Source organism: Sinohyriopsis cumingii, chromosome 1 (genome assembly GCF_028554795.1).
Source record: "Sinohyriopsis cumingii isolate HCF-2022 chromosome 1, ASM2855479v2, whole genome shotgun sequence".
NCBI classification, from domain to species: domain Eukaryota; kingdom Metazoa; phylum Mollusca; class Bivalvia; order Unionida; family Unionidae; genus Sinohyriopsis; species Sinohyriopsis cumingii.
The window spans coordinates 61,931,124-61,950,041 of NC_142961.1; the positions used below are offsets into that span (position 1 = coordinate 61,931,124).

At 36.9% G+C, this 18,918-nt stretch overlaps 1 protein-coding gene across 5 annotated transcripts in view; it reads right to left on the minus strand.

The window, feature by feature from the left end:
• Window positions 1-1,869: 1,869 nt before the first annotated feature.
• Window positions 1,870-18,918, minus strand: part of LOC149806972 (uncharacterized) — a 33,945-nt gene continuing 16,896 nt past the window's right edge. The window contains exons 1-4 of one of the 5 annotated variants that reach the window (XM_089960261.1): window positions 9,800-10,309; window positions 9,006-9,531; window positions 7,429-7,521; window positions 1,870-3,914 (exon numbers count right to left, since the gene is read on the minus strand). In XM_089960261.1, coding sequence (XP_089816387.1) covers window positions 3,495-3,914; window positions 7,429-7,521; window positions 9,006-9,518 — 1,026 coding nt within the window. In that variant the 5' untranslated portion in view covers window positions 9,519-9,531; window positions 9,800-10,309 and the 3' untranslated portion in view covers window positions 1,870-3,494. Of the gene's footprint in view, window positions 3,915-7,428; window positions 7,522-9,005; window positions 9,730-9,784; window positions 10,310-18,918 lie in introns of those variants that run through there. The other 4 variants (XM_089960256.1, XM_089960249.1, XM_089960242.1 and 1 more) reach the window with 4 other exon arrangements.

Genomic DNA, 18,918 nt, shown 5'->3' on the forward strand with positions numbered 1-18,918 from the left:
CTTTCTAATTTGAACGGAATAATGGAGCAAATATGATTGACGATATTGACCAGTACTGACAGGCTTTCAGTTTACGCGCGCAGACACTAAGACAACTTGAAAATAAAAACAAACAATAAAATTAACTGGTAAGAGCTTCATATTGCAACAACTAAATACTGACAAAAGGCTCAACATTATTCTCTCTCTCTCTCTCTATCTCTCTCTCACGTGTAATCTAGCATGTATTGTATGCAGCCGTGTTACAACGTGAAGCCTAAAATTAAGTATATTTGTTATAATATCTCATGTACACTACCCTTAGCAAAATGTATACGTATTATGTAGAATATTATCTGTTTATAAATGATTATTGATAATTTGACCGAAGACTTAAATTGAGAATGTCGTTTTGCAGATGCATCTATTTTTTATCATAAAAAATGTATATAAATATTTTAATTAGAACAAGCAAGATATGTCAGTTTGTGTTTTCTCTCATAAACATATACGTTACGAAGTATGATTATGTTCTTTCAAAGAATATCAAAATAGTTCGTTTAAATTTAGTTTTTTTCCTCCCTAAAACCTATCTTACATAGAATCTACTTTTTTGTTAAAGACAAAGAACGTACAAACTATTGTTAAGTTTGGCCGAATTGTATTTCGAGTTGGGCCGAATTGTCTTTCGGCCAAATTCACTATAATCCGGCATAAATGATACAACTTTCCCATCCCTCCCCTAATCGATCCCACAGATTAAATACACTTTTTTCTGGTAAACATGGTTTTTCGCAAAAAGAAAGCGCTTTTTCCCATCATCACTCTTTTGGTTACATCCGTATGCAACACAGTGCACCATATTTGCTGTACAAAAGCACGATCGTATGCTATATCACATAGACATTTACGTGGGCAAATTAAGCACTTGAATGGCTAGGTTTAATAGGAATCGGGTCCCAATTAGCACTTCCAGTTCAGTACCCACGAATGTAGATCTAGTCTATTTTTAGAACATTTTTTCCTCTCTCATTTTGGTGGTGATAGAAGAGTTTTATTTATGCATTTTTGGTAGGGATTTAAAGGTAATTGTTTATTCTTTATAATATGAAATCAGGGTTTTGTTGTCTGTGTGTAATTCAGCGACAGTGCGCAGTGAATAATAAGGCCTTGGTGATGATCCGGAGGTGAAATCTGTGTTCTGTTTACATGTTGCTATACTGACAGTCCAGCATCTCAAAAAAGAGCAGGTCAACCTTTGACAAGAACTTCACCGTGAAGTCATCTTTGAAGGTATTTTAGATTAATATATGATTTGCATTGATTGTCACACAGTGGAAAGGTCAGTACTGAGAAACAAATGTAGTAAAATTAGTTGTTTTCTATGTCCAATAGTAGGGATAAATGTACGTCATATCCGGTTTTGGCATGCGGAAACTACCGATTGTTTACGGAGATTGCCGAATAAATTTTTCATTTTATAAAGCGGAGTTTTAAGTTCAATTAAACATTTTTATGGTGTGCATACATAACTAATGCGTTTTGTTTATAACTATAATAATATCACACGTTTGTTCAATATAGGTGGCCAGTGACCTTTAAATGTGCTCTTCAGAGATCTCTTTGATTTATAAACTGCGATACATCTTAAATCACATTAGACTCCTTGTGAAAACTTTATGCGAAAATAAATCTCATGCAAAATCCAGGTGGTGTACAGCTGTTATGAATAAGTAACGTGTATGGATAACTCTGTTTACAAAGAAATTTCTAACATATTCGGGAAAAAATTGGAACTTTCTGAATTCGTTTCTAAAGCTTGCAGTGAGAAAGTATCTAGCTAAACATTTCATATTTCGTCTGGAAAATTAATTGACAGAAGCTCTAATGTGACGCATATTGATTGTTTTATTTGATCAGTTTTTGTTTACAAAGAAAACTTCAGAAACGATATGTACTTTTGTTGTTACTTCAGGCTGGTAAAATCTATTTCGCCGTGAAAATGTTACATGATTTTCAGAAATAAACCAATACAGACTAATCATAGTAAAATAAACAAATCATAGATACACGATTGGACAAAGTTCGACAAAATAACTACAAATATACAGATATCTTCATTTTTCTTTCCCTTTTAATTCCTATTAGCAATATTACACCACTGATTTTAATTGTCTTTCAGACTGTATACTTTGTAATAGAACCTGACGGTATTTAATAACTTCCTTTCAGCCACTGTCTTTTCCGATTGAACTAGACACCACTTTTGCTTCGAAACACGTTTTTAAATGATACCATTAGCTCAATAATATTGAGATATGTTCATTTGTACTGTGAAGGAAAACTTTAGAAGTACTACAAATGTATGCTAAATATGACCATTCTGCTGTTTTTAAACATACTGCTCATGAAATGTATTAAGTCTGGTTTATATTAAAATTTGAATGAAGTAAATGAAATAACAAGTATTTCATGTCCAGCAAGTATTGTGTGTGTGTGTGTGTGTGTGTGTGTGTGTGTGTGTGTGAAAATAACCATCAACTTTTCGATTAGAGTTGTTTATCAATCAGAGGGACCAAGAAGGACATGATACACAAAATGAACATAGAATTATTGAATCGTTAGCTTACCTCAGTTTATCTACCGTTAAACAAACTTTTAAGTTCGTATATGAAAAAGCCGTATCTATATCTCTACTTCTTAAAAGTGTAGCTTTTGAATAAAAACATTACTTAAGTCAATTAGATAAGTAAAATGTTAAGTTACAGTGGTTGTAAAATAAACAAGGTAACCCCCTTGATATAACATATATGTAGAAACCTTATATCCGTAGAATGATATCTTAGCATACATCTGTAGAATCGTATCTTAGATACTATACGTCTGTAAAATCGTATCTTAGATACCCGTACATCTGATAAAATGATATCTTATTCATTAACAAAAGTGACATAATTATTTTATTGCATGTTGTCATCAAGTGATATTGATGAAAACGTTACTCTTTTACACCTCGATAAATCGGCTGGAATGACACTGTACTCATGACCGAAATATGATTTTTTTATGCATTTTTGTATGCATTTTGTTGTTTTAAAAAAAATTCTCACAAATATTCATGTCTTATACGCTCCATCCTTTTGCTGTTACAACATATGTCCTGGGTAAGGAAAGCAGGCGATACTATGTTGACGCGCGATAGATGGGATGTACCTACATGAATATCCCAGTCACACCAAGTAACATTTGTCAGTTCAGCTACGGCAAGTTTGAGTGAAGAGTCAAGGGGCACTGATCGCTGGTCTTGTTTTACGTAATGTTCCAACAATAAAATGAAATAGCACCGTTAATGGCATAATTTTATATTTTTCTATTTTAATAGGTTTTTAGCATCGCAATTGACTTTATATCACAGACCCATCGTCACTCTCTTGAGAGAAACCGGTTGCTTGAAATTCAATGCAATATCTTTTATAGAAACTTGTAATCCCTGCATAACTAGACATAACTGCATTTCACACATTATTTGCATTCCCAGACACTAAGGAATCTTTACTGGCACTGTACGGTAGTATTGTCCACTGCTTGCTTGACTGTATGTACGTGAAAATGAACTTGTGAGGTGGCATATTGCATGATTTACCCATGAAAACGCATAAAGCAGAGAAAATAATGAACAAAACCCCACAAACAATCTTGACATTGTCCCGCGTACTGAGGCGGTATGTTTCGTTAGCTCTGTTAATCGCGTTCACAGACAATGTAACAGGCTCGTCTGCTTTGTAATCTCCATAGTGTCTTGTGAATGGATTGTCCTGACCGAAGCATAATACAAGAACTAAGAGACAACAGATCACGATGAACAAAGAAATGATTCCAAGAGAGTAACGCCAGCGGTCAGATCGGCTCAGCTCTGGACAGGAACAATGGGTCCACTGAAGAAAAAAAGTAAACGAAGATTTAAAATACTTGCAATTAGAAACTTACTTTGCAGGTGCAAAGAGAATATTCTAACTTTGCTTTATCCAGGCTATGATTTATTAATAGGAATGCATAAACTCTATCAAAAGACGTGCCAGAGAATGCAGTCATCTGGTGGCTCTTAATTTGTAACAGAAGATATCGATGGAGTTACGGCTATATAGCATTTCCTTTTCTTGCCTTGATTCCACTGACGGATTGAGGTACAATTTTTTTAGAGGGAGGTACACTTGATAGATGAATGGTAAAGTAATCTGATCGTTCGTCTTGACCTTACTGTGTTGACAAAAATGGGCCTGAAGCATGTAAAACTGGTGTGCTTTCTAAAACTAATATCTTCGTAATAACGTTGGTATTGACTCTTTTATGTGGCTTTGTTTTCGTTCTGTGACACAAACACAGTTTAATTTAATAGCGAAACGGATATTGCATGCTGTACAACAAGGTCCTTGTTACGAAATGCCCGATATGGCTCATTTAGTCTTCCATACTTTTCATTTACATCAGGTTGTCTTGTTTCACGCGCCGTAATATTTCTGTAAATGTAATTTTTCGTCGTATCGCGTGACGCTGTTATTGCTCGCGCGGCACGTGCGAAATAATGTATTATTGCGCACTACTGTATATATCGGGTAGAGATATAGAAGGGCACAGCCAATATAGAGAGAAGCTCTTAAACATATTCAGCTGTCGGGCAGGTGCCATTGTAATTTTGTTAAAGCCAAACAGTTGGGTGAGTCGAATGTTTTTTAGTCAACTCTTTTTATTATTTACAATAATTATTCAGTTTCGTAAAAACACGTTCATTGTTGTATTATGTGGTCACATCGTTTATCATATTTGCAATTCAGTTTATTAAGATATAACCTAGGCAATGTAGTAGCGAGTTAATTTTATCTAGTCGCTATCACGACTAATTTCAAAACATTATGTATGTATTCATGTCATAGCATTACGTATATTTGTTTTTATTGCATAGCATTCCTATGTCATACTTCGTACCTATCGTATATTCTTAAAGAAGTTGCAACAAAACCCATTCCAATTAAATTAGACTATTGGAAAGGTGTGTTTATTTTCCATATTCAGCTCGCCGATGAGCAGCCGGATGGGCTTGTGAATACCATGACGTCTGGTGTACCATTACAAGTATAACCCACCAATTCCGTGCCAACGTACGGGTACAAGTGCGGATGGGAAAGTGACCGTGCCAGAGAGAAGGCCGTGTCAACGTGTATTTTCCAATCAAGTAGTGTTTTGACTACAAGTAAAGCACAATAACAAGTAGTGTATTGACTACAAGTAAAGTACAATAACAAGTAGTGTATTGAGTACAAGTAAAAGAACAATAACAAGTAGTGGTTTAACTACATGTGAATTATGACAGTAGTGTCTGACTACATAAATGTTTGCAACCAGTAGTTGATTATATGGGTTTGCAACAAACATTTGTTTATATGAAAGTTTGCTAGGGATATTTGTGTACATGAAGTTTACATGAGTTTCTAGAACTTTTTGACTACTTGAATGTGACATAGTAGTCAAAGTATATTTCATATGTGTTTTATATTCATTTTATATGCTTTTCTGTGTTATTTTCATATCATTAGTATCAGTGTTTAATATATTGTCATTTGTCATCCACGAACGTGTTTATTGTTTCTTTAAAACCCTGCCCGGTCTCAAAGGGTCAGCTCGATTACGTTACAGTCCTCCAGTAGGGCATGTTCAAGGCCCGATGATAATTAAACCCCACTGGACTCCAGCGGGGAAAACATGACTATAAAAGAGCTGAAGTATGATCGAATAATGCAATTAAGAATGTACACTGTGTCATAAATGATTTTAGTTTGCAAGTAAATAGTCAAATGAAACACAATATACGGTGCCGTCGAAGGATAATTAAGATTATGTGTTGACAGCTACAAAATAAAACTAATAAAGTTCAAACAAAGGTGTGTTGTATACCATTAATACACCATACTATCAGTTTGTATAGTTTATGCATATGCACAAACATTTCTCTATGCTCATTACTTCCTGATCTAAACTGATCTCAGTAGCCATGTTACTGATAGATTAAGAAGGAAAGTAAAGGTAAGAGAAGTAAACTGGGACACATAGTATGTCTGTCTGTATGTATGTATTTTAACACTGGGACACATCGTATGTCTGTCTGTATGTATGTATTTTAACACTGGGACACATAGTATGTCTGTCTGTATGTATGTATTTTAACAATCAAAAGGGTTGCTTGATCGAACGATGTCAAACCCTGGTGCGAATCCCGCTAGGAGTAAGTCCAACGTGTCCATTCTAGAAATAATTTCGCTTTAACTAATACAAGACCACAAATCTCACAACTTCCCAATTGTCTTTCAACTGCACAACTGCATGATTTTTCTTAACTTTCCGTAACGAACCGCCACCATTTCACGCGTTAAACTACACAGATCAAACCATCTAATACAGGGAACTATTTTGATTACGCCACCTTAGGTCAGTCAAATAATTATTTTAAGCCACAATTCCAAAGCAACTTTGTACCATGTTTACCACCACATCAACAATAAACGGCGCTTGCCGACTGTGGAACAGCCCCTTCTCGTTTATTCCATTGTATAATTTACCAGTCTCCAATCATACATATTGCACCTGGAGTCACACAATCAATTTATACAACTCGATTTTAATAGCGCCTACAGAACTCAGGGACGCTCATGCGGTTCTGACCAGAACTCACCAAAAGTAAACCATGGTATCACGGAATCTCACTAACACTTCACTCCGTGACGTTTGCTCCTAGTAATTGGCTAATTATTTCGATCTGATGACTATATTCCCAGCACCGGCTTCTCATAATCAAACAAGTTATCAAAAAAATATCTAAGAAATCCTTAAAACGAAGCACTATAAACAAATGCGAATACTCCATAAATATGTATGTATGTATGTATGTATGTATGTATGATGTATGATAGATATAGATATATATAGATAGATAGATAAATAAATAGATAGATATTGACGTCAAAAAGGATATCTTCCGATAGATATTCTTCGTTTTCATAAAATGAAAATTGCGATCTGTTTTGTAAATAGAACTGTCAAACATACGTATGGTATCCGTCAGATCTTTGTTACAGATTCTCATCCTTGGACGAATCCATGCCAAACAAGTTAGCTCCATTGTACACCTCTGACGACATACAAGATGGGGCAATGGGCCTGTTCAGCATACCCAGCTCGGAAGCGAATAGGGACGGAGGAAATTCGTTTATCAATACACAGCTTAAAATACTACAAGTAATTAAACTAATAATATAATTATACCAGTCTGATATCACAAATCTACATCTCTGTCCGTCTGTTTCGTAGTTGTGATTTATATTCATCACACGTACAATCAGGTTAATATTTATCTGCCGCTAACAATATCTGTATAATTCTAGTACTCGTGTATCTTACCTTATATTGTTTTTGGCGACAGAATCTGTACCTGCAAAGTTCACACCTAGGTTCGGTATCGGAGGTTCCTTCACAACGAACTCGTATCCAGTTCTAATAATAATAATAATAATAATAATAAACGTGTGTATTTGGTGACACAGTCCACTGTCCGTCATTACGTCGGTACCTGAGTAATATTTTTTCAACTCCACTTACACCGTTAATCCTAGACGGAAACTTGGGTTTATGATAGTCCTTTTGGCGTAGATTGCAGCAAACACTTTTGAAATTTTGATCTCATCCTTGGGTGGGGACAGATAGTAGTGCTTAGTTTGCATAAATTTCAAATAACCTGTAAGTTGTTTAGTCAACGTTTCTGAAAACTGATGAGTGTGATCAATGAAAGTGTCGACATAGGTCATTCTGGGGCATATGGGCCACGCCCGGGGTCATTTCCTATCTCATTTCGCAGTGATTTAATCCCATTCCGCAGTGATTTAGAAAATGCTGTGGTTTCACCTTGTCATCATATAGTCACTTACTGGCATAAAAAAGTTAATTTAAACATGCAAATAAAATTGACCATCCTTACACCCTGGCGTCGTAGCCCCTGAGTCATAATTTGGAAACTACCAAGATTCTCACCCTGTGGTCATATATACACGTATCAAAATCAAAATTTTCAGTGATGCAACGATAATGTGTTCCTGCGTATATTATTGCACTTTGTGACTTGATCCCAGGTTGGTTTTTGTTTTGTTTTGTATAACGGCACGTTCGAGACCTTACTGACTATATCATGCAGTGGAATTGTTAGCTAAGTGCCTTTCCCAAGGACACACCAAGGCAACCGATCCGCACTGGCCTGGGCTGTTATCGAACCCATGTCTCTTTGATTACAAGTCTGATGCACTACTTACTAAGTTACCCCGTAACTGTAGGGCATCCATTTGAAGGGTGCTCGGATCAGTGCTGAAAAGCGCAGGAACATGTGTTTTACAAAAGCTGTACTTGTAATTAGCAGACTTGAAGATTAAAATGCATATACATTGACAAACATGAAGTACACCAAAACAAATGTACAAAATCTACATTAAAAATATAACCTTTTATCCACAAAGATAGAAGACGGAACTCTGTAGCAGCATTATTAAAAAAGGCCAATGATGAATATCAGCATACACGTGCTACGCTGTTCTTACTGTACTGAATACAGCCTTGTGTAATTTCATGCGACAGCAGTATAACGGTGACGGTTACGATGATCATGATAATGGCAGTAGTGGTGGCAAGTTTGCCAAGTACTTGTTATCATTTTTTGTTTTGGTGTTTACCAGCATATTGACACAAGAAAGAGTATATCGTACCGAGGTAATTGGAATCAAGTACCTCGCACAGAGAAACACAGTGTATGCAGCATCCTACCTTGCAAATATGGGCAGGAATTGAACCTACAGCATTTGGGCTGCTAGTCCGGCACGATAACCACTAAAACCTATGTAGCTCCCATAATTATGATGGGGCGAAAAGAAATGCAACAGGATGTGTTAACATCTCTAGTATTAGATGTATATGTAATTATCATCGTTACATACCTTCAAACAATCCTGGTGGATGTGTTCGAGGGACCCCGAACACCTGCAGGGAGCAATGAGAGATCCGCTATCATTAGACTCCTCTGAGCAGTACTTGCACTGGTACACATTAACAACACCCATGTTAGGCAAAGGAACACTCACTGTCCCTACATTTCGGAAATCCGATTGTATGGTTGAACAATTGTCTTTGATTTCTAACTTCCCGGTCTCATGATGACTGCCCCTTATCTGACTGGATGGGCAGGACAAATTATGATTTTCAACAGTAGAATCTGGAGTTTTATCACTTTTCATTTGTGCTATAGTGAATTTCATTTCTTCTTCACCATTTCTGTCTTTTTCTCTATTGCACTGTTCACAATTACTGCTGTAATTTTCGTCAAGATGATTGTCTGTGATCTTTACATTTTCGGACTTTATCTCGCTGTTCTGGCCGTCTGCAAGAAAGCTTTTGTCGTCGGATACACGCTTAGCTGGCATTGCGTAGCAATATGACCGTTGGTAGTCCATATTCACAACATATCTGGAGAGAAAGATAAAGCAAATCTTGTAAATGCATTTAAACTTCATATAACGTGGACGTAATCGTGACGTCGCATGTACAGTAAAGTAAGCATGTTATAATGTTATATGCTGTTAACCGCAATCTCTTGTTTCAGGGACAAGTACTGCTATCGAAAGTCTCCCTAATCTTACTGTTAATCTTTGCCCTAGTTGACGCGGCAGACCTATGTTGACAACGCGACAACGATTCATTCAAAATTACAACGACTTACAAAACAATTTCAGACCTATCCGCCTTAATATTTGAAGTACGTTGCACCTGGCACAACAACCTGATAAAATGGACAGAATCTGAATCAGGTCATTATTTTATAGGTATCACAGTGGAAGTAGGAGAATTGGAGACTTGAGGCGTGTGACACATTTATGGCTATGACTGCTGGGTCACTGTATATATTTATCACCATGTACTTAATTCACGTAAACGTATTCGTAGGGCTGCGTATGCCTGATAAGCGAGGGTTATTCGTACAACTGTGTCTCAATCGTGGGCCAATAGGTGGTCCAAGTCACACGGCAGTCCCATTTTATGTTCTTGTCGTTGTTGCTGATTTGGTATTAAATGATTCTTCAACAGAAGGAGGTCATCTAGTGCCCAGCCAACAAGAATAAAGTGCTTTGTCCCTGGACACACCATGTCCGGCACACCAACACTAAGCCACCTTACCCCCTCGCGTATTTTGTATGATGGACGGCCAATTTTCGAATTTCATAACATAAACCCTTAGAAAACCATGCGTTTAGTCTTTATTCCATAAATGATGTTTTCATTTTGGTTTTTGAGTACCTTGTGGACAAGTCATTATAGTTTAAGCTGGTACAATCTTACACTCATTCATTTCACAGGCGTTAGTTACTAATGCATATATGAATATATATGAGGAACTGTCTCATTAAAACTGAGCACACAATCTATGTTCTAACAGCCATTTCATGTACACTAATTTTTACGTGCTGCAGTAGGCTGTAGTAAGGTGCGTGACGACGGTTACGACGACTGGGTCACGTTATATATATATATGTATGTATATATGTATGTATGTATATACCGGATTGCAAGTTATCATCACTATATGACAAGGATTAAAGGCTCACAAAAGGGCAACGACAATATATGGTTTAATACTCAATAGTTCTGGTTATTAAATTCAAATGAAGTGTCGAAACATTTAAAATATTTATCCGCAAATTTAAACAGAAATATCCAAAATCCAGCGTTCAGTTTTAAATTTAGGGTGCATGGGACAGTTTTATGCACAAATTTAATCTCACATTGACCTGCCTAGTATAAAAAAATCATAAAGAATAAAATATACAAGTGAGGTCAAAAAGGTCCATATTTTTGGATAGCTACATTAAAACAAAGCATGAGAATATTATTCACTTGATCAGAGAAGTCAATGGTAGTTCATAGCAAAAGAAGTTTATGCACCCCAACCCCAAATTTGTACCTGCATTTTTCATGTCTGAAGGTCATATTCGACACATGTAATGCTCACTGTGCAAACACAAGCCATTTTCCTAGCTGATAATTTTGTAAAACAGTGTGTGCAAAAAAGGTTAATTCAATTCAAGATAGTTTCCATCCAAGCCCTTTTCGAGACATTCTACTTGCCCTTAACCCACATGTTTGCTGTTATCGGTAAATAACTCTTATCTAAGCCGACTATTGTTATTTCACTTTCTACATACTGTAAAGTAACTGTGGAAGGTGTACATGTCTCAAATCAATTTAAAAAAACAACACAAGCCCGAAACACCTAGTTCACAAATATATCCAGTTACTTTAATTAGTAAACAATAACAGCTGCAAAAGTCTCACCATAGCCTTAAGTTAAGAAATTTGACAAGGGCCAGTTTTGATATAATTTTTGCTGCCATCATAGCTACTTTAGACCGGTGTATTCAGAGATATATTTAACAATTGCTATATGTCTCTGGTGTATTAAGTCCGCATGACCAGGACATGTGTTATATGATTCTTTCTTGTATTCAAGTCCACATGGCCAGGACATGTGTTATATGATTTTTATTGACGTATTCAAGTCCATATGGCCACGATATGTGTTATATGATTTTTTGATGTATTCATGTCCACATGGCAAGGATATGTGTTATATGATTTTTTAATGTATTCATGTCCACATGGCCAGGATAAGTTATATGATTTTTTGATGTATTCAAGTCCACAAGTCCAAAACATGTTTCTATATGGTCTTTTTGCTTCCTATAATGTACCACTTTACAGATACTTTCCCACTGCTATGCAATTCCACACGTGATTGTATTGTTTATAAAATATGTCATGAGAGGTGTGTGTACCTGACTTGGTACACGTCACGATAGGTGTGATTACCTGCCTCAGCGGATATCATGAGAGGTGTGAGTACCTGCCTTGGTACGCGTCACGAGAAGTGTAAATACTGCCTCAGTGCGTGTCATGAATTTGTTTGCTCTCTGTCTAGTAGACTTAAGATAATGGAGGAGGGGGACTGGGGTCAAGGTGGGGTATGAAGTCATAATGCGCATTAAAATAAAAGGTTTGTGAAAAAATGAATCAAGAAATTTGAAATACTTATGATAACAAATGCAGAACACGAAATCATATACTCACTTATCAAAAACTCTGACAACGGTTTCAAAATAACTTTGCAATACAACATACGAGTATGTCTTCTCATATTTGTTGCTATTTGTTTCTCTTTTTATTCTTTTATGAATCTCTGTATTTTCATTTCCTATTAAGTAAAAGAATGTACAATAAAGAACAACGTACTTAGCTGTGCAGGAATAATTAACATCATTTGCCCTTGTTCAACATCCAAGTTGATGCAGTGAGGTTTCTCACTTTTATTTCGTTGACTCCTGTGACACTTGGTCGACAGCTGAAACACATTTCGTTTTTAATTAGTGTCACATTTCGTTTTTAATTAGTGTCACATTTCGAACGTAACCATCTATAAACTATTTGTATCTTTCTGTTCGGATTTAAGAGCAACTTTGATACCTGCAGCTAAGTTCATTAGAAATCATGGGACAAATCCTTTAGTGTCGAAGTGCGCATGTACCCAAAGGTCGTTATTTTTGGAGTGTGTCAGGCACAGTAACAATTATTGTGGTTTCTGAATTATGTGTAGTTAAGCCTCACTTGGCTAAATTTCAGTTATCTAAATTTCTAAATCAGAGTGGGATAGGTTGGAGAAAACTCAGACTTACAACAAGTTTCCAATGATGAGTAACACGCCCAAGTCCAAAGGCACACATTAAGGCTGAAAGAATATCGGTCTGGTTAATTTATTTATATAATTTTTCCTGTTTGTCCTTGTGGTCGTATAGTTACTGTAATATTTACCTGTTTGTCCTTGTGGTCGTATAGTTACTGTAAGATTTAATGAACATTTAATTTTTGTAATAAGTTGTTACATGGAAACCAGCATTTCATACCTGCTATTGATTTTAGATCGACATGCAATGATCAGTTCTGCAATTGGACTGTTACAAACGTGACTGAAAAAGAAATAGCAGATGATATAATGACTTGGTCAGTAAGAGTAGGATGAATTTGGGTGTTTTGTATTTTTCTTAGTTTCCTAGGGCACGACCTCTATTTCGCATGATTTTTGCCTATTTTAGCAAGCAAGCTACATATTGTGTACAATCTGTAGATTATTTATAATTCACGAAAGTGAAGTCACCCAAACAATGGGTAGAGTCACACATGATATACGCTGTGACGCAATAGCCGGCAAAGCCGCGTTTAGCAATAGAAAGGCCTTTGTTTATTATGGTTAATAACCCGCATGGTAAAGTCTCAGTCAGGTCTGTATTACTAATGCTAATTATAATAGAGAAGCCAGGCTATATATATATATATATATATATATATATATATATATATATATATATATATATATATATATATATATAGGAGAAAAATCAGATCGATGCACATAATATTTTGATGGAATTTATGGAAGTGTCTAAAAATTATGTTAGCATTCCACGTGACTATGATGCACAATATGTGGTTGACAAACTTGGATCGTTGTTTTGTTTGAGTACTTCACACATATTTATGAAAGCGGTGTACATAGATGTTATATGAGTTATCAGACACATAATACTGGTCTACAGCCAAAATGCTTCCGTAATAAATGTAGTCAAACTTTACTAATGCTGGGTCACTGAGAACGAAAATGATGCTTAAAACTGTTGATGTTTCTAGTTTTAAAGATATGATACTGGTCAGTATATACGACCCTTGACTTGGGAATGGCGGAGGATAAGTGAGTTATAAATATAAGGGATCTCAGTTTAAACCAGAAATGACTAAAATGCATCTTTTCTTTGAATGGATCTTTGAATAAATATATGACTCGGTTTGGATAGTACTTGCTTTTTAGGCAAAACAATGAATGGTGCAATCTGAATCTAATTGCGTCATACATGATATGAATTGCATCATGTTATTCATAGAAGTCATGGATGATGCAATCATAACTAAGCTTACACCACACTGCTGAACAAATTTCCCTATATCAGCTCTAGAAATCATACAGTGTTGTGCTTCCTTATTTGTCAGTGTTTGATTAGGCAAAGGGACACATTTCTGTATTGCGAAAGCGAACAGAGATGCCTCGTAATTGTGTGAACAACGCAGACAACTTCTGCTATGTTTGTAGTGAAGGGACATGTGCATCACAAAAGCGTAGTATAATCACTACGGTTTAGAAAGCCTATCTTTCTTTTGGCTGCAAATTTGGACATCACGACAAGAGGCTGGCCCTAAACATATGCTGAAACATTTGTGCAACACATCTTCGCCAGTGGTTGAACAGGAAAAGGAAATCTAGTGCTAATGATCTGAAGACAGCTAACAGATCATATCAACAACTGTTACTTCTGCATGGTGTCTTCATCTGAGAAAGGTGTGTCAAAGAAGAACAAGTGTACTGTGCATTATCCAAACATTCCATCAGATATACGCCCAGCACCCCACGGAGATGGACTGACGGTTTCTGATGCACAAGAATCATTCTCACTTGAGTCAGACGAGGAATATGATGAAAGTTCTAGTCCTGAACCATCAGTGTCACATGACCCACATTTCTCCCATCCTCCTCCTCTGAACCACACCTCATAATTCAAGGTGAACTGAATACCCTTGTCAGGGATTTGGAATTATCCAAGAGTAAGGCAGAGCTGTTGAGCTCCAGACTATAGCAGTGGAAGCGTGTGTGATGTGTGTGTGATTAGGATTTTTAACGTACCTTTAACAATTTTTCAGTCATATTGCTACGATGTCTGCAGTGTGGCAGTTTATAGTGATGTCTAGCACTGGGGCATCATGCTGCAGACATGTAGTATGATTTCCCACCCAGTCACATTATTCTGACACCAGGCCGACCAGTCCTAACACTAACCTCTTAATGCTGAGCGTCTAGCGAGCAGCTGTTAGTACCATTTTTATAAGTCTTTGGTATGACTCGGCAGTGGAAGCTCCTGGCAGGTGATGTAAGGGTTTCCATGTTCCGTGATCGTCAAAAGGATCTGGTCCCATTCTTCTTCATGGAAGGTGATCTTGTAGCCTGTAAAAACATCGATCGTATGATCGCAGCCCTCAACATTGTTCATGATCCAGACAAGCGGAGACCGTTCGTTGATCCATCGAAGGCGAGTCTTAAATCTGTTTTTCTGCATAAAGGCAATGTTTTGCCATCAGTTAAACTTGGTCATGCAGTCCATATGAAGGATACCTTTGAAAACACGAAACAACTTTTGACGTGCATAAACTATGACCAACATCAGTGGCAGCTTTGTGGCGATTTGAAGGTTCTTGCTTTCTCGTTTGGTCTGCAGATTGGATATACAAAGTACTACTGTTTCTCTGCGAATGGGATATGCGAGAAGTTCCCACTTCATCAAGAGAGATGGGACACTCCGACAGTCATTGGAGCCTGTTCACCATTCATTACTTGTTGCACATCAAGCTGGGTCTGATGAAGACCTTTGTCAAGGTCATGGACAAAACACAAGCTTCTTTCAAGTACCTCCGTGGGAAATTTCCAAGGTTAAGTGAAGCTAAGATAAAGGAAGGTGTCTTTCTTGGTACTCATATTCGTGAATGTCTTCGAGCTGTTGCATTTGACCGTGTACTGCATGGCAAGGAAATGACGGCATGGAAAGCTCCCCCCCCCCCAGTTAGTGGAAAAATATTTTCTCGGAAACAACAATGCAGACAAATAGGTGTTGAAAAATCTCCTTAAGGCACACGTAAGCCTTGGTTTCAACATGTCGCTAAAGATATATCTTTGCACTCTCATCTAGATTTGTTTCTCCACCGAACTGCGGATCAGTGAGAGACAAGCACGGCAAGCGATTTCATCAGTACATTGCAACAATGGAGAAACGCTATCAGGGCAAATTGAGCCCATCAGTGCTTGCAGGCTATTGCTGGACAGTGACAACAGATGCTCCGTTTAATGAATACAAAGGGCAAGCCAAGAAGCACCGAGTAGACATTGATTAACGACTAAACTATGTACTTATATATATACATAATATTTTTGCCATTTTTTTCATAATATATTGTATTTATATAACCCTGTTACTATATTTTAAAGAGATACATAAACAGGACAGGTAAAATAGTATCATGTAAAGCAACCATAAACACATGAAAAAAACTAGGCTTAAAATTTATGATTAAAACTCTACTATCGACACAATATACATAGACGTTAAATGTAAAAGCTTAAATATCTTGGAAAGCGTAGCGAATCAGTTGCTTTAATTGTCATATTTGAATTCCGAACGACAAAATCAGTAATAAATAGTACATTTTATTTCTGAAGCAGACGACTTCTAAAAAATTGTAGATGATTATAATCAAAACATACGGACACATTGATTAACTAAGAATTGATTTTATAACAGCAAAGATGCATGCTTGGTGAAGCTTATGAGCAGAAAAGGATAATTGTTTATATATAATATTGTGCAAGAATGAAGTCCCTGAACTTGAGTAAATCAGCAACTACGTTTGATGCGAACGAAGGCAGTTTTACGGATGAATACTCTGATGATTTAAGTGAATAGTCAAGCAGTAATGATGAAGATATCTAATGCAACTTCAATTTCAAACAAATGTTTCCTGGTATTATATAAAAATGGAATCGGAACTCTCCATTCTTCAGTTTATCTATTAAATGTGGTACCCCAGTGCCCGCACAATCCATAAACCCGAAACGTAAAGACACCAAAGCTATCAATGACGAAATCAATAAAGGCATTAAAAAGATTTTCGAGACTTTGAAAAAATACGCTAAGGTTCAGGATGGACTCTTGACCGATGTACCCAAGACGAGCTACATAAATCTCTATATCAAAAGTTTTGTGGGTCGAGTTTTACACCAACGCAAGAATATGTTCCGCCGTGGCCAGTTATACATGTAAAGATTCTGATCAACAATGCTTTGAATAGTCAATTGTATCAGCGTTACTTCCAAGGAGTGATAATCAAGACCAGCCTAAAAACTATCGGCAGTACATTGTGAACTTAATATTGACAATATTCACTTTCCTGTGCTGGTCAACAAGGCCATACTGAACAAATTTAACCCTTTTATTGCCATTACAATATTTAGTTGGGATAAAGGATTTTATCTGTTAGCACTTTCCGAACATGGACAACATGGACGAACCCAGATTGATATGATTGGTAAAGAATCCATATCGCATTTCTTATGAATAAAGAATATTTCCCGGTTTCATACCCGACATAGCAATCATCACAGTAATAAATATTCATGCAGACGTTGCATGCATGCATTTGATACTCAACAACTGCCTAAAGAACGTGACTTTCACTGTTTTGGAATCAGCGGAAAAACAAGAGCTGACAATAATTCCACAACCCGGCAAAAGCATTTTGAAATTCACTGCACGGCAATGAAAGAAGAAGGTTCCATGTATCGTATTCGCTGACGTGTGTCTACATTCCAGTCGAAAATGCGATTACGTCCAGCGACCATGCAGCATGTCGCTGAACAAGCCTGCTGCGGATTTAGACCATACAACATGTCGCTGAACAAGCCTTATGCCGATTAAGACTGTAATCAGATTCTACGTGAAACTGAACCAACAATTTTGCATCGTGGCAATGACTCAGTAGAGATGTTTGTTAAACCGCTCAAGGTAATAGCGCGAAATTGATTCCACAACAGCTCTTTTCACCCACAGACAAAATTATGATTAGTGACCATATTCATTAGTTTTCCGCAGATACTCATTGCTCCACCGAGGAACTGGAAGTTCCGGTTACAAAGTTTGTAATCACTAAAACAGAACTGGGGTTTACAGATGATCCCAGCACATCTCATGCAATCTGCAATTAAGAATTTACACAAGGAAAACATAAATAACTATCGTGTTTCATAACCTGCGTGGATATGATGGCCACTTGATAATGTAAGCAATAACAATCAGCGTCAAAATGATCAATAAGTGTATTCGAAAAAGCATGCAAAAATACATAACATTCTGTCTAGGCCAATTACAGTTTATTGATTCGTTACACTTTCTTAAGTCGTCTTTGGACAAGTTAATGAGCAATCTAGCGGTGGAAAACTCAAACATTACCCGTCGATATTCTACACAGGGAGCTTGCGCCTCAAACACTGACCTGTTAATGAGAAGAGTAGTATCCATACAGGTTAACGAACGGTCGTGACAAATTCGCGGAAACTGATCCGGCATTTGAATCTAGAAAGATCTTAGAAGGTGGACTTTTTCCCGTTCACAGAAAATAAAATCGAAACTCAAACTGACGAAACCTATCGATGTTTATGCGTCCGTTTTGGACTTGTCGAAGATGCTTCTGTACTATTTCTATTGTGACAAGATGAAACCGTTTTAACAGGATCGTGTGAGATGCTCTACGTGAATACACACTCGCTGCTGAAGCTCATTGCAACCAATGGTGTGAACGAAAACATAGCTGAACCAAGTTTAGTAAACGAATATGATACCAGTGATTATCAGAAAAACATCCGTTGTTTAGAAACGCTAATAAAAGGTTGTTGGTACCTTAAAGAATGAGTCCTTGGGTAAACCAATCGAACAATATGTGGGACTGCAACCTAAAGTGTACTCAGTCGTGGTTGGGCCCAAGAACATAAAAAGAGCCACAAAAAAATCCTACGCGTGGTTGTGCAAAACCATCTACGGCACGAAATGTACGTGAAAATCCTTTTGCGAATGATGTGAAATTGCATACACGGCAAACACGAGACGGTCACTGAAACGTTTTATGGGTGTTTACTGAAGCAGATAAGTGTTTGCAATC